The sequence below is a fragment of the Anarhichas minor genome, unplaced genomic scaffold (assembly GCF_050575085.1).
Source record: "Anarhichas minor isolate MPS153535 unplaced genomic scaffold, ASM5057508v1 ptg000017l, whole genome shotgun sequence".
Taxonomy (NCBI): Eukaryota; Metazoa; Chordata; class Actinopteri; order Perciformes; family Anarhichadidae; genus Anarhichas; species Anarhichas minor.
The window spans coordinates 8,783,032-8,795,474 of record NW_027466463.1 but is presented as its reverse complement, the minus strand read 5'-3'; the positions used below and the strand labels follow the sequence as shown (position 1 = coordinate 8,795,474).

At 44.0% G+C, this 12,443-nt stretch overlaps 1 protein-coding gene across 2 annotated transcripts in view; it reads right to left on the bottom strand.

Moving 5' to 3' along the window:
- The window catches only part of snx29 (sorting nexin 29), a 119,942-nt gene that overhangs the window by 84,981 nt on the left and 22,518 nt on the right, over positions 1–12,443 (bottom strand). For both annotated transcript variants that reach the window (XM_076093305.1, XM_076093306.1), the window contains exon 14: positions 7,232–7,317. In XM_076093305.1, coding sequence (XP_075949420.1) covers positions 7,232–7,317 — 86 coding nt within the window. The remainder of the gene's footprint in view (positions 1–7,231; positions 7,318–12,443) is intronic.

The following is a 12,443-nucleotide window of genomic DNA, read 5'->3' as shown; positions in this document are numbered from 1 at the left end:
ACTGATCCGTCCAGGTGTTGAAATCTGTCACACACTCCCGCTGCCCACGCATTGGAAGAGGCCTGCGAGACATGACGCGGCGGAAGCATCGAATCCAACGCGCGTGCGGGCGACAATCGAGTGGTGACCACCGGTGACAAACAACATGCGATCTCTCCTGTGCCAGGTAAATAAACACGGCCTGCTGGATTCATCGTCATGTGGACAACACAAACAGACCGCCCTGTGCTGAATAAATGAAAGCCCCCCTCGCACCTTTGAGCTGGTACACATGCCCAATCTGTTGGACTAAGACCCGAGAGGCTAAACAATGCGGGCTGTTGTGATCTGCGGCTGAATGTGTGGGCACAATTAAGTTCAGTTCACATAGAGAATGACTCATCGTTTGCTCTTTTACAGTCGGCCTACTGGGACGCAAATAACCTCATAACATAAACCACTTACACACCAGTTACAACAGCTTCATACCCACCTACAGCCGCTAATGCACAGTTTAATTTAGGCCTCACACACACACCATGTCTCACCTACACTCACTCAATGGGACTCGTCCGCAAAATGACAATTAACACTGATAGAGTACATGAAGGCGCACACATATGCCCTGACAAAACACAAACCTACACACATTAGCTTAATAATGACCCCCTCTCGCCACCGTGACCTGCTTTTCTCGCACTAACCCCCGAACACACACAGCTACTCATTAGTTAAGTAATGAAAATCCACCTCCATAATAACACACATCTACACACACAGAATATTGTTGGATTAACAGCCACAGGAGACACCATCCACACACCTTCAAACTTACACACACACCTTCTCTCTCTCTCTCTCTCACACACACACACACACACACACACACACACACACACACACACACACACACACACACACACACACACACACACACACACACACACACACACACACACACACACACACACACACACACACACACACACACACACACACACACACACACACACACACACACACCCTCCCCGAGGCCCCGCAAGGGCAAAACAGAGCGCACGGAGTGACAATAAACGCAGATCTATGTGTGTGATGAATAAGTTACACACTCCGATTAGGGCAGGCAGCGATGACAAATGCCTCTCATTCACTCATTAGGCCACGGGGCTGCCGGGGAAGCAGGAGAGACCAAGGCGAAGCAGAGGGAAGCTTATTGGGTTTTAACCGGCCATGTAATCCATTTCCTGACTGGAGATGAATAAGCTCCCGTCCGCGGCAGGTTTATTTATGGATAGATTAAACACGTACACAGTGACAGGCAAAACGGTGAATTAATCAGAGTGCAGGTGTGTCACTGTTCACGTTTAATCCTGGTGGGGAAAACACAGGTGTGAGAAGGGGGGAGGGGGAGTAATGTGTTTATACATAAGTGTCAATCAGAAATATATATCTTTGAAAGACAGACAAACTTTTGAAATTATTTTAAGGCAAAAAAGAATGAATGGAATGTTTGAAAGAAAGCTAATGCTCCCTCTTCTTTACTTTTATATCTTGAGGTCACTCCTCATTGCTGCCGTTTCTCCAAGAGGGAGCATTAATCTAAAGGAATAATGGACTGTTTGGATAAAAATGAGAGGAAATGGAGGTATCACAGAGCTCTTGATAAGAAAATGGAGGAGAGGGAATTCCATCTAGCCAGACTCACCGCCCTCTGACCCGTTATTGATCTCCTCGAGTGTCCTCGGCGAAGCCCAGCCAGTACTTAACAGGTTAATAACTCCTGATCTCTATCCCTCCACTGGCAGGCCAATCTTTTTTTTTCTCTCTCTCTCTATATATACACACAGTTGTGTGAAAAAGTGTTTGCCCCCTTCCTGATTTCTTATTTTTTTGCATGTTTGTCACACTTAAATGTTTCAGATCATCAAACAAATTTAAATATTAGACAAAGATAACACAAGTAAACACAAAATGCAGTTTTTAAATGAAGGTTTTTATTATTAAGGGGAAAAAAAATCCAAACCTACATGGCCCTGTGTGAAAAAGTGATTGCCCCCTAAACCTAATAACTGGTTGGGCCACCCTTAGCAGCAACAACTGCAATCAAGCGTTTGCGATAACTGGCAATGAGTCTTTTACAGCGCTGTAGAGGAATTTTGGCCCACTCATCTTTGCAGAATTGTAATTCAGCCACATTGGAGGGTTTTCAAGCATGAACCGCCTTTTTAAGGTCATGCCACAGCATCTCAATCGGATTCAGGTCGGGACTTTGACTAGGCCACTCCAAAGTCTTCATTTTGTTTTTCTTAAGCCATTCAGAGGTGGACTTGCTGGTGTGTTTTGGATCATTGTCCTGCTGCAGAACCCAAGTGCGCTTCAGCTTGAGGTCACGAACAGATGGCCGGACATTCTCCTTCAGGATTTTTTGGTAGACAGCAGAATTCATGGTTCCATTTACCACAGCAAGTCTTCCAGGTCCTGAAGCAGCAAAACAGCCCCAGACCATCACACTACCACCACCATATTTTACTGTTGGTATGATGTTCCTTTTCTGAAAAGCCGTGTTACTTTTATGCCAGATGTAATGGGACATACACCTTCCAAAAAGTTCAACTTTTGTCTCGTCAGTCAGAGTATTTTCCCAAAAGTCTTGGGGATCATCAAGATGTTTTCTGGCAAAACTGAGACGAGCCTTTATGTTCTTTTTGCTCAGCAGTGGTTTTCGTCTTGGAACTCTGCCATGCAGGCCATTTTTGCCCAGTCTCTTTCTTATGGTGGAGTCATGAACACTGACCTTAATTGAGGCAAGTGAGGCCTGCAGTTCTTTGGATGTTGTTCTGGGGTCTTTTGTGACCTCTTGGATGAGTCGTCGCTGCACTCTTGGGGTAATTTTGGTCGGCCGGCCACTCCTGGGAAGGTTCACCACTGTTCCATGTTTTCGCCATTTGTGGATAATGGCTCTCACTGTGGTTCGCTGGAGTCCCAAAGCTTTAGAAATGGCTTTGTAACCTTTTCCAGACTGATAGATCTCAATTACTTTGTTTCTCATTTGTTCCTGAATTTCTTTGGATCGCAGCATGATGTCTAGCTTTTGAGGATCTTTTGGTCTACCTCACTTTGTCAGGCAGGTCCTATTTAAGTGATTTCTTGATTGAGAACAGGTGTAGCAGTAATCAGGCCTGGGTGTGGCTAGAGAAATTGAACTCAGCATTCCAAAGATGTGATAAACCAGTTAATTTATGTTTTAACAGGGGGGGGGGGGGGCAATCACTTTTTCACACAGGGCCATGTAGGTTTGGATTTTTTTTCCCCCTTAATAATAAAAACCTTCATTTAAAAACTGCATTTTGTGTTTACTTGTGTTATCTTTGTCTAATATTTAAATTTGTTTGATGATCTGAAACATGTGTGACAAACATGCAAAAAAATAAGAAATCAGGAAGGGGGCAAACACTTTTTCACACAACTGTATATATATATATATATATATATATATATATATATATATATATATATATATATATATATATATATATATATATATATATATATATATATATATATATATATATATATATACACACACACACACACACAGCAGGCCAATTTCAGCCGACCACTTGGTGCGATCAGCCATGTCAGAGGGAGGAGGTGAAACCCCGTTTACCCAGGTTCAGTAACTATCCCCTCGGGGGAATCAGTCCCCTGGGAAAAGCAGCCAGTTGAACGGCAGCCGGTCAACCAGCCAGCCATTAAACCTCCCCACTGGGAGGCTGAAACGCCTCGAAACTTTATGTCCCAAGAGACAAGGAGCTTCCACTGAGGACGAGGCAGCGCTCTGAGAAAACTGGTGCTTTCTTATCCAGTCAATGCCCTCGTTTCTAAGCCTAGCCTCCTTATCGTTGCACCAACGGGCTTCAGGCGATAGCGTGCTATCACAAGTCACGCCGTCCTGCGTTTCTCATACCATGCTCCAATTATCCAACCAAAAAAAAAAACCCAGCCCAGTGTTGGCAGCTCTTTTCCAATGATAGCAGCTAGCAGCACAAGCTCCAACCTGGTGAGAAATTCGGCAAGTTGGCAACAGCTCGTCCCTTTAGGCCTCCCTCCAACGCCACCGCCCCAATATTATAATTACAACAGTAAACATGGCTATTATAGTACTGACAGCTGTCGAGCTTGCAGAGGGAGCGCAGGTAGTTACCAGGCAGGTAGCCCATCCAATCGTTTCATTCAGGCCGAATAAAACGATTGGACGGGCTTATTACGGACCTGCAACATCCACAGATGTCCGATTTGTTTTTCATATTTTTTGATTGCTTTCGGGAGGTTATTTCAACAAATATAACAAAAAAAAAAAACATAATGAAATCCATTATCTGCCACAGCTTTAAGTCGACGGACTGCCACCACTAGAACCCCTCGATTTCCCAATGACCCACTGCATCAAGAGCCTGAGAGGAGAGCTGCCATGTTCACTTGGATGTGGTCCCAAACAGAGAGAGATGGAGTGTCGCGGCAACATGATGAAACTGGCTGCAAACGTTCAGCATCTGGTTGATGGAATGCCTTTTTGGGGGGTATGTATGCATGACAAAGGCTTTAAAACCAAAGTGAAAACTAACTTGCGTTATCAATGTCAGATTGCATTAATGTGGAGAATATATCTGAAACGTATTGAAAAGGCCCTGGCCTCCTACCAGCAACATAATAAATGCCGCATGTGTGCAGAGGACTCGCACACTTCATAGTGATTTAAAAAAAAAAACTCATATTCTGCTCTCTCTTCAAGGCCACCGACTTATGTTCCAAAAAAAACAAACTTGTTCAGACTTATTATGTTCTCCAAGAGCCACGGGAGCTGTGTAAAACTGGGTCAGCGTTGGTGTGATTATTCTACATGTGCTGCTCGGCGTCTCTCCCCGGAGACTTCTCTTCAGCTAACTCTGCTTTACAGTTAACACGACCGTCACTGTTACACTACAAGTCCTCTGGGGTCGGGCTAATGGTTTCTCTTAATGGACATGCAGGCATACAAATGCACCTATCCGGAGCCCTTAAACGCTCAACTCACTTTGGCGCCACACCACCTGGAGCGACGCCAACGTGACATGTAAAAAAAGAGTGTCGTCTGCTGCACAGATACCGTTTCGGATTTGTCTAAACGGATTAAAGCACGTGACACACATTTTGCGCGGTACTGTAACACACACACACACTCGCGCAAAAGAACACACGGCAACACAAACACAGTTTCTCAATAATTAGCACGCCTCTGAAACAGTAGAAGGGAGAAACTGTCTTCTGTGGGATGTCAGTGGGGCTGACGGCGCCAGAGGAGTGTTGGAGAGATCACGTCTGCAGCGCTATCATTAGACAGGAGGGGTTTCAGATGATCAAGGGGAAGCATACTGACAGCACATGAAAAAGGAGCGCTTGTGTATAAAATCATCCTCATCTTTTTTTTTTTTTTTCTCCCCATATGATTTTTGCTCCCCCTAAACTGCTCACATATTATTCCTCCTCCACTACTCCCAACACACACACACACACACACACACACACACACACACACACACACACACACACACACACACACACACACACACACACACACACACACACACACACACACACACACACACACACACACACACACACACACACACACACACACACACACACACACACACCTCAAAGTGTGATGGAACGAGGCACATCATTAGCAGGAGAAGACAGAGGCGAGGGAGGATGAAATCATTTAGACGCCGCGGTGGAGAGGGAATTACTACGGCTGTCGGGGTAGCGGCGGTTTTTAAGGGAGAGGGGAAGACAAGAGGGATGAAGGAGGGGTGAAGACGGGGAGGGGAAAGGGTACAAATGATGGGGGGGGGGGGGGTGAAAAGTCAACATGGGTGAGAGAAATAATGAGTGGAAAAGACGAACAAGAGGAGAGCCAGAACATCTTCGCCGAGACTGTGCAGTTGAGCTGGGTGATGGCTATTTCCTGATAATATATATGCAAGGGAATCACCATTTCTCCCTCCAATCATCACCCATCGTCAGCGTTCCACTCCCCGCCGTGCTCCCCGGTGCCAGTGGGCCGGGCGGCCATGTTTCACGGGCTGAACGCAGTAATTGCCGGGGAAACCAGAGGGATGTGATGTTTTTAAACATGAAGTTGCACAGGGGGTTGTACACTGAATAACTTTTTATAAAATATACCATGAATGTTTTAATGTGGGGAAAGCCTCCACCAAAACAGGAGAGATGCTCCTCTTCAGCTTTTGTCACTTGTAGCTTTGCCTGTAAGCCTTCAAGCACGGATGACATAATGTTGTCTATTAAAGTTTTTGCCATGTCATTTATGTCTAGATATCCCCGTCTTGACCATGGTATTGGGTTATAAATGTACATAAGGCGTGAAAGAAGCACTGTTCACGCACAAAGGTCCAACGTCAGTGTTGACCTATCACACTTGCCGTAGCTGCTTGTGTGCCTGCTTGTTTCCTGCTTTGATGCATCGGCGTTGCCGTGTTTTTATCACAGATAGAAATTCTGACAAAATTCCTGTCGCAGTAAACAATTCCTTCCTTCCTTCTGCCAAACCAAATAAATGAGAACAGGATCACACAAACACCAAGCTGGAGTTACGCTGCGTTCTTAAAAGGATTTATATCACAAAAGTTTGTTCTGATGACCTCTTTAATAAAATGAAACAGCGTTAACTTGATATTACAAAGTTCTACATCTCCCTTTACCTCCAACAAAAACATACAAGAGAAACTCACAAACACATAAACCCTCCGGGGTGTCACAGATAAACCGCTCTCCCTTCTATCCCCCAAAATGCAATTAGCCATTATGTGGCCCTCTATAATCTGCCTTGTTCAGTTTATTTGCCTTTGATACAGCAGGAGCTTATCTCACCAGTCTTTACACAGAGCACCGCTTACATCCCCCCGGCAACACGGAAAACAAAGTCAAAGTTATCAAATCTACCCCAAAAACTAAAAAAAACAAGGAAGAGTCAGAATGTGAGAAGGGCTTTGCGCCGTGAAAGAAAAGGCAGGTTGGTCATCTGAGCCCCTGAGAAACACATCTAAACTGATCTGGGATGTGGAGGGAACTGATGACCTTATTTCTCATCTATAAGCGTTTCTGTTTCAGAGCGTAATAGATGGACTGGGACACAGATATGAGATGTAATATCAGGTCATAATGATGCAGTGTGTGTGTGTGTGTGGTTTACCATCATTGCCCTGGCTTCCCTCTCTCTTCAGCATCTGCACCGCCCCCACATACTTCTTCAACTGGACCTTCAGGACCTCATTCTCCCTGCAACACACACACACACACACACACACACACACACACACACACACACACACACACACACACACACACACACACACACACACACACACACACACACACACACACACACACACACACACACACACACACACACACACACACACACACACACACACACACACACACACACACACACACACACACACACACACACACACACACACACAGCGTTAAACCAGAGAGCACCATCAGTAAGGAGGCTATAACGACATTACATTGTATGCAAGCATTTCTTTGATAGCATGACTTTTTAATGTCAAATCTCCTGACTGTAATTCATAAACAGACTAGATTCAGACTTGTGCATTTTGAAAAAAGAAAAAAAAAAAAACATCTGCTGACTGGTTGTCACAGGAAAGATGCTATCATGCACAAAGTGACGAAAGGTTATTTTTCGGTCCAACAACCCTGAGAGCTGCATCGAGCCGGTGGCGGGAAGTTGTTTACTCTGTTTTATGACAGCCTGCAGTGGAGGGACACAGTGGGAAACCTGCTGTGACATCTTGTCACCTGTGGAACAGTGAGAGTAAGAGCCAGGTGGTCAGACTGAGCTTTTTAAATCCACCTACAACAAAACAACAGTCAGTCCAGTCTTCACACTTGCTATCAACATGAACCTTTGATGACTGTAATCAGATTTTTCCGCACATGAGGCAGAAATCCCCCGGTAGAAATTAATTGAGGATCAGATCATCAAAACCGGCTGCTTGGTGGACTGAAATATACAGTCAGGGACATAAGTATTTGGACTGTGATACAATTTTTCTAATTTTGCCTCTTTGCACGACTCCAGTGGATTTGAAAGGAAGCAGTCAATATGTGGTTGAAGTGTAGACCTTCAGCTTTAATTCAATGGATAAAACTAAAATATCACATGAAACGTTTTGGAATTATGGCCATTTTTATACAGTCCCCCACATTTTTAGAGGCTCAAACGTAATTGGACAGTTGTCTGACAGACGGTTTCATGGACAGATGTGGTCGGTTGTGTCACTATTTCATGAAAAATGACGCAGATAATAGGATTCAAAATGTTAAATTAGCATTTGGTAGCTGGTCCATGGAACTCTCAGCATGCAGGACCAAAAAGATGTCAATGCAAGTGAAGGAGGCCATTGTTAGGCTGAAAAAAACTGAACAAACTTATCAGCCAGACAGCAGAAACATCAGGATTGACCAAATCAACAGTTTGGTACATTCTTAAAAAGAAGGAATTCACTGGCAAGCTCACCAACACCAAAAGGCCCAGAAGACCACGGAAGACATCTAAAGTGGATGATTGCAGAATTCTTTTCTTGGTGAAGAAAAACACTTCATAACATCTACTGAAGTCAGGAAGACTCTGCAGGAGGTAGGCGTGTCATTGTTAAAGTCTACAATCAAGAGACGCCTTCATGAATCTAAATACAGAGGGTTTACAACAAGGTGCAAACCACTGGTAACACTGAAGAACAGGAAGGCCCGATTAGACTTTAACAGAAAAGATCTGAGAAAGCCGGACCAGTTTGGGAAAAAGATTCTTTGGAGAGATGAAACCAAGATGAACTTGTACCAGAATGATGGGAAGAGAAAAGAGTGGAGAAGGAAAGGAACGGCTGATGATCTGAAATAAACCACATCTTCTGTCTAACATGGTGGAGGCAGTGCTTTGGATGGGCATGTGTGGGTACCAATGGAACTGGGTCACTGGTGTTCATTGGTGACGTCACAGCTGATAGAAGCAGCAGGATGAGTTTTGAGGTGTTTCGGGTTAAACCATCTGCTCAGATTCAGCCTAATGCTACAAAACTGATTGGATGGCGCCTCACAGTGCAGATGGATTATGACCCAAAAGATGATGTGAACACAACCCAAGAGCTTCTCAAGGCAAAGGAATGGAATATTCTTCAATTGGCGAAGTCAGTCACCTGATCTAAACCCAAGCAAGCAGGCTTTTCACTTACTGAAGATAAAACTGAAGGCAGAAAGACCCACAAACAAGCAGCAGCTGAAGGAGGCTGCAGTAAAACGCCTGGCAAAGCATCTCCAGGGGAAAATAACTCACCATTTTTGGTGATGTCTATGGGTGCCAGAAGGATTTTTGCAAAAGATTTCCCTCCAAGTATTAAAAATAATGATTATATTCACAATTATGTTAGTTTGTCCAATTACTTTTGAGCCTCTGAAAATGTGGGGGGCTGTGTAAATATGGCTGCATTTCCTAAACGGTTCATGTGATATTTTAGTTTTATCCATTGAATTACGTATTGGAGACAGTGTGCGTCCAACTTTGTGACAGTTTGAAAATGATGACGCCCTCATCCACAAAGTCATTGTGTCATATAGAAATGGTTTTCTGGGGCCGTCCTGTTGGCTGAGTCGCTAAGATGTAAACCGTAACCACAATGTCTGGGTTGTATTGCGCCTGAGACGCCCTCGCATCCCCCTAAAAGCACCAATGAGAGGGAACGGCTTTCCTAGTTTGGAGTGGAGGATTGACTGACTAGACCGGTCCTGACCTCAACTCCATCCAACACATTTGGATCGATCTTGCACCTGCTGCAAGCTAAAGTCCTACCGGCCAACATCAATGCTCAACTTCAACGATGCTCTTGTGTTTTGTTGTGGAAAACTATCCCAGAAGATGTTGTACGGTTGAAAGAAGTATCTCAGAAATGCATTTTAAGAGCACTTCTAAATGTGCTCCAGCCACATCAGATAAAAGACACAGTTTGGGCAGAAGGAGCCAGTTAATGATCAGAGTCATGGCCCAGTTAAACTACAGTCCAACATTAGCATTGCTCAGAGCAGTGGTGTGTGTGTGTGTATGTGTGTGTGTGTTGGACTGCAGATGAGGATGCAAACACAGAGACTGAGTGATAAAGAAACGGCGTGAGAGACAGAGGCAGTCTCTTTACAAGCCGAAACCGGTTGAACATCATCGACTTTGGGGAGGAAATCAATCAGAGTTGGAGTGCGCCTTTATGCCCTTGGCAGTTAAATTTAACAGCCTTTGTCTTGCTCTCTGCCCCCCCACCCATCATTCTCCACGGCTGATTTCTGGTGCCCTGCTTATCAGCCCTCATTCCCCACGCAACAACAAAAGAGGTACCTGCCTGGAGACCTCCCGAATCCACACGACGAGCTCTCCGAGGAGCCGTCCCAGTCGCCGTTATCAGAACCACCCGCAGCCCAGACGCTGTTCCAGCCTGATTCAATTATAGCGAATACACGCCGCTTGCTCCGAGTGTGCCCGTGTGTGTAAGGGCTCTGGGAGATACGCAGACATTATGACTCGTCTCATTTCACTGACAATGGGTCCGTTGTTACAGTGAAGTGTCACTGATACTTGACACTCAGGTGAATAAAAAGTACTTTTAGCAAATGTAGAGCTTTTGCTACCTATTGATACCTCAATTACTTCAGCTCTTTTGTCCCATCAGTCTTCAGATGACAGAGATGACACGTCTCATAGACAGATCTGTAACAGTATTTCTCCACAAAGAATCACACAAAAGCACCACTTTGAATCTTGTGTTCACCAGAGATGTGCTCATAAATTTCTCGGAAATAAGTCCTTCAGCATGAAAAAAAAAGCATAAAAAACAACTAGTTAACTACAGAAATCTTAGACTTAAGACCAAAATCGACAGATTAGCCGACTAACCAACTAAGAGGGGGCAGCCCGAGTGTTTAATACACTTAGAGTGTATCCATCTGTGAAGTTCTGTGGCTGAATACGAGTCCTAAGACGTGTCCCTTGTCTTCCGTTTTATTAGCAAACCTAATAGTCCTTAGAGCTTACCGAATGATCATTTGAAAATTAAGTTGTATTAAACTTCATAAACTTGTTCATTTGGTTTGGCCCGTCATATCCGTGAGCCTAAATGCTACTAACTGGAGAAAAGGAGGGACAGACTCAGTGAAATACAGCCTAATAATTTGGGGAAATGCCCAAATGTTACATAAAGTAGCCCAAATTATCCCAAGCCATCGAATACCATTTTAACCGGCCAAATCAAATAAACAGTAGTCCAACTGGGTTGACTGGGTTAACTGCCCATTCTGGCAACAATGTCAGCGCCAAACAACAGATGGACAAAGTCATCATACACACGGCGAAGCTATTAGTTGTTAAAGAGCCAAATATCTCCCTCAGGAGTTGGTGGAGACCAAAAACAGAGCTACAAGGAGACAAAATATTGGCCTTACGCACAACTTAAACACAACTCAAAAGGCATGCTAATGTTGCTCCGTGTTTGCTGGATATGTAAAATAGTCTGATGTTCAAAAGTCATTTTTTTACGGTAGGCTTAAAGACATAAGTATATACCTTCACAGCAGGAAACGCCAGGTGTTACAACAGTAATGAGGGGTCTGGACCAGGACACCCGAGCTGGGTCACATCATTGACGTTATTAACTACACGTTATTATTAAATTAGTCTTGCTGTTATTTTCCATATAATTACCTTTGACGCTGAATTTCATACCACTTTTATTAGAATAATAATATGTTCACAACACCGCAGTGCTGTGTTGTTCCTTAGGTTCAAATGCTTAAACGTTTCTAGTAACCTTTAGTGCAAGTAATGGGTCCAACACGTCAACACACTGCGACGATGTACTGTGAGCCCTTTCAATCCATTATGTAACTGCATAATGTCAACAGCTCTAATGGCTCACCACAATTGAAGACGCTGCCAGACTTCAGCTAATCAAAAATAATACCGTTTGCTCTTCTTTGTTCAGAGAATCACTTATTTACACCAACCCTTATTTCTGTGAATAAAGGATTCTCTGAACAAACAACACGATCATTTCTCTTTCAGGTTACAACAGCCTGATAATGAACAGTTTGCTGAATTATTGATCGCTCCGATACAATTGAAGTGTTTTCAATGCGCTTGCTCTCTTTTGCAACAGTGAAGACAGAAAACACCGCTTGATATGAAACACAGAAGGAATGTTTAAACAGGAAAAGGCTCAAACTCAGCAGTTTTGGCCATTAAAATGGAATTATCAGTAATCAGGCATATCAGCCTGTCTTGATATTAATAAGTCTGGTTTGATTATTGATTCCAATGCCGAGTCATTAGATACCTTTTC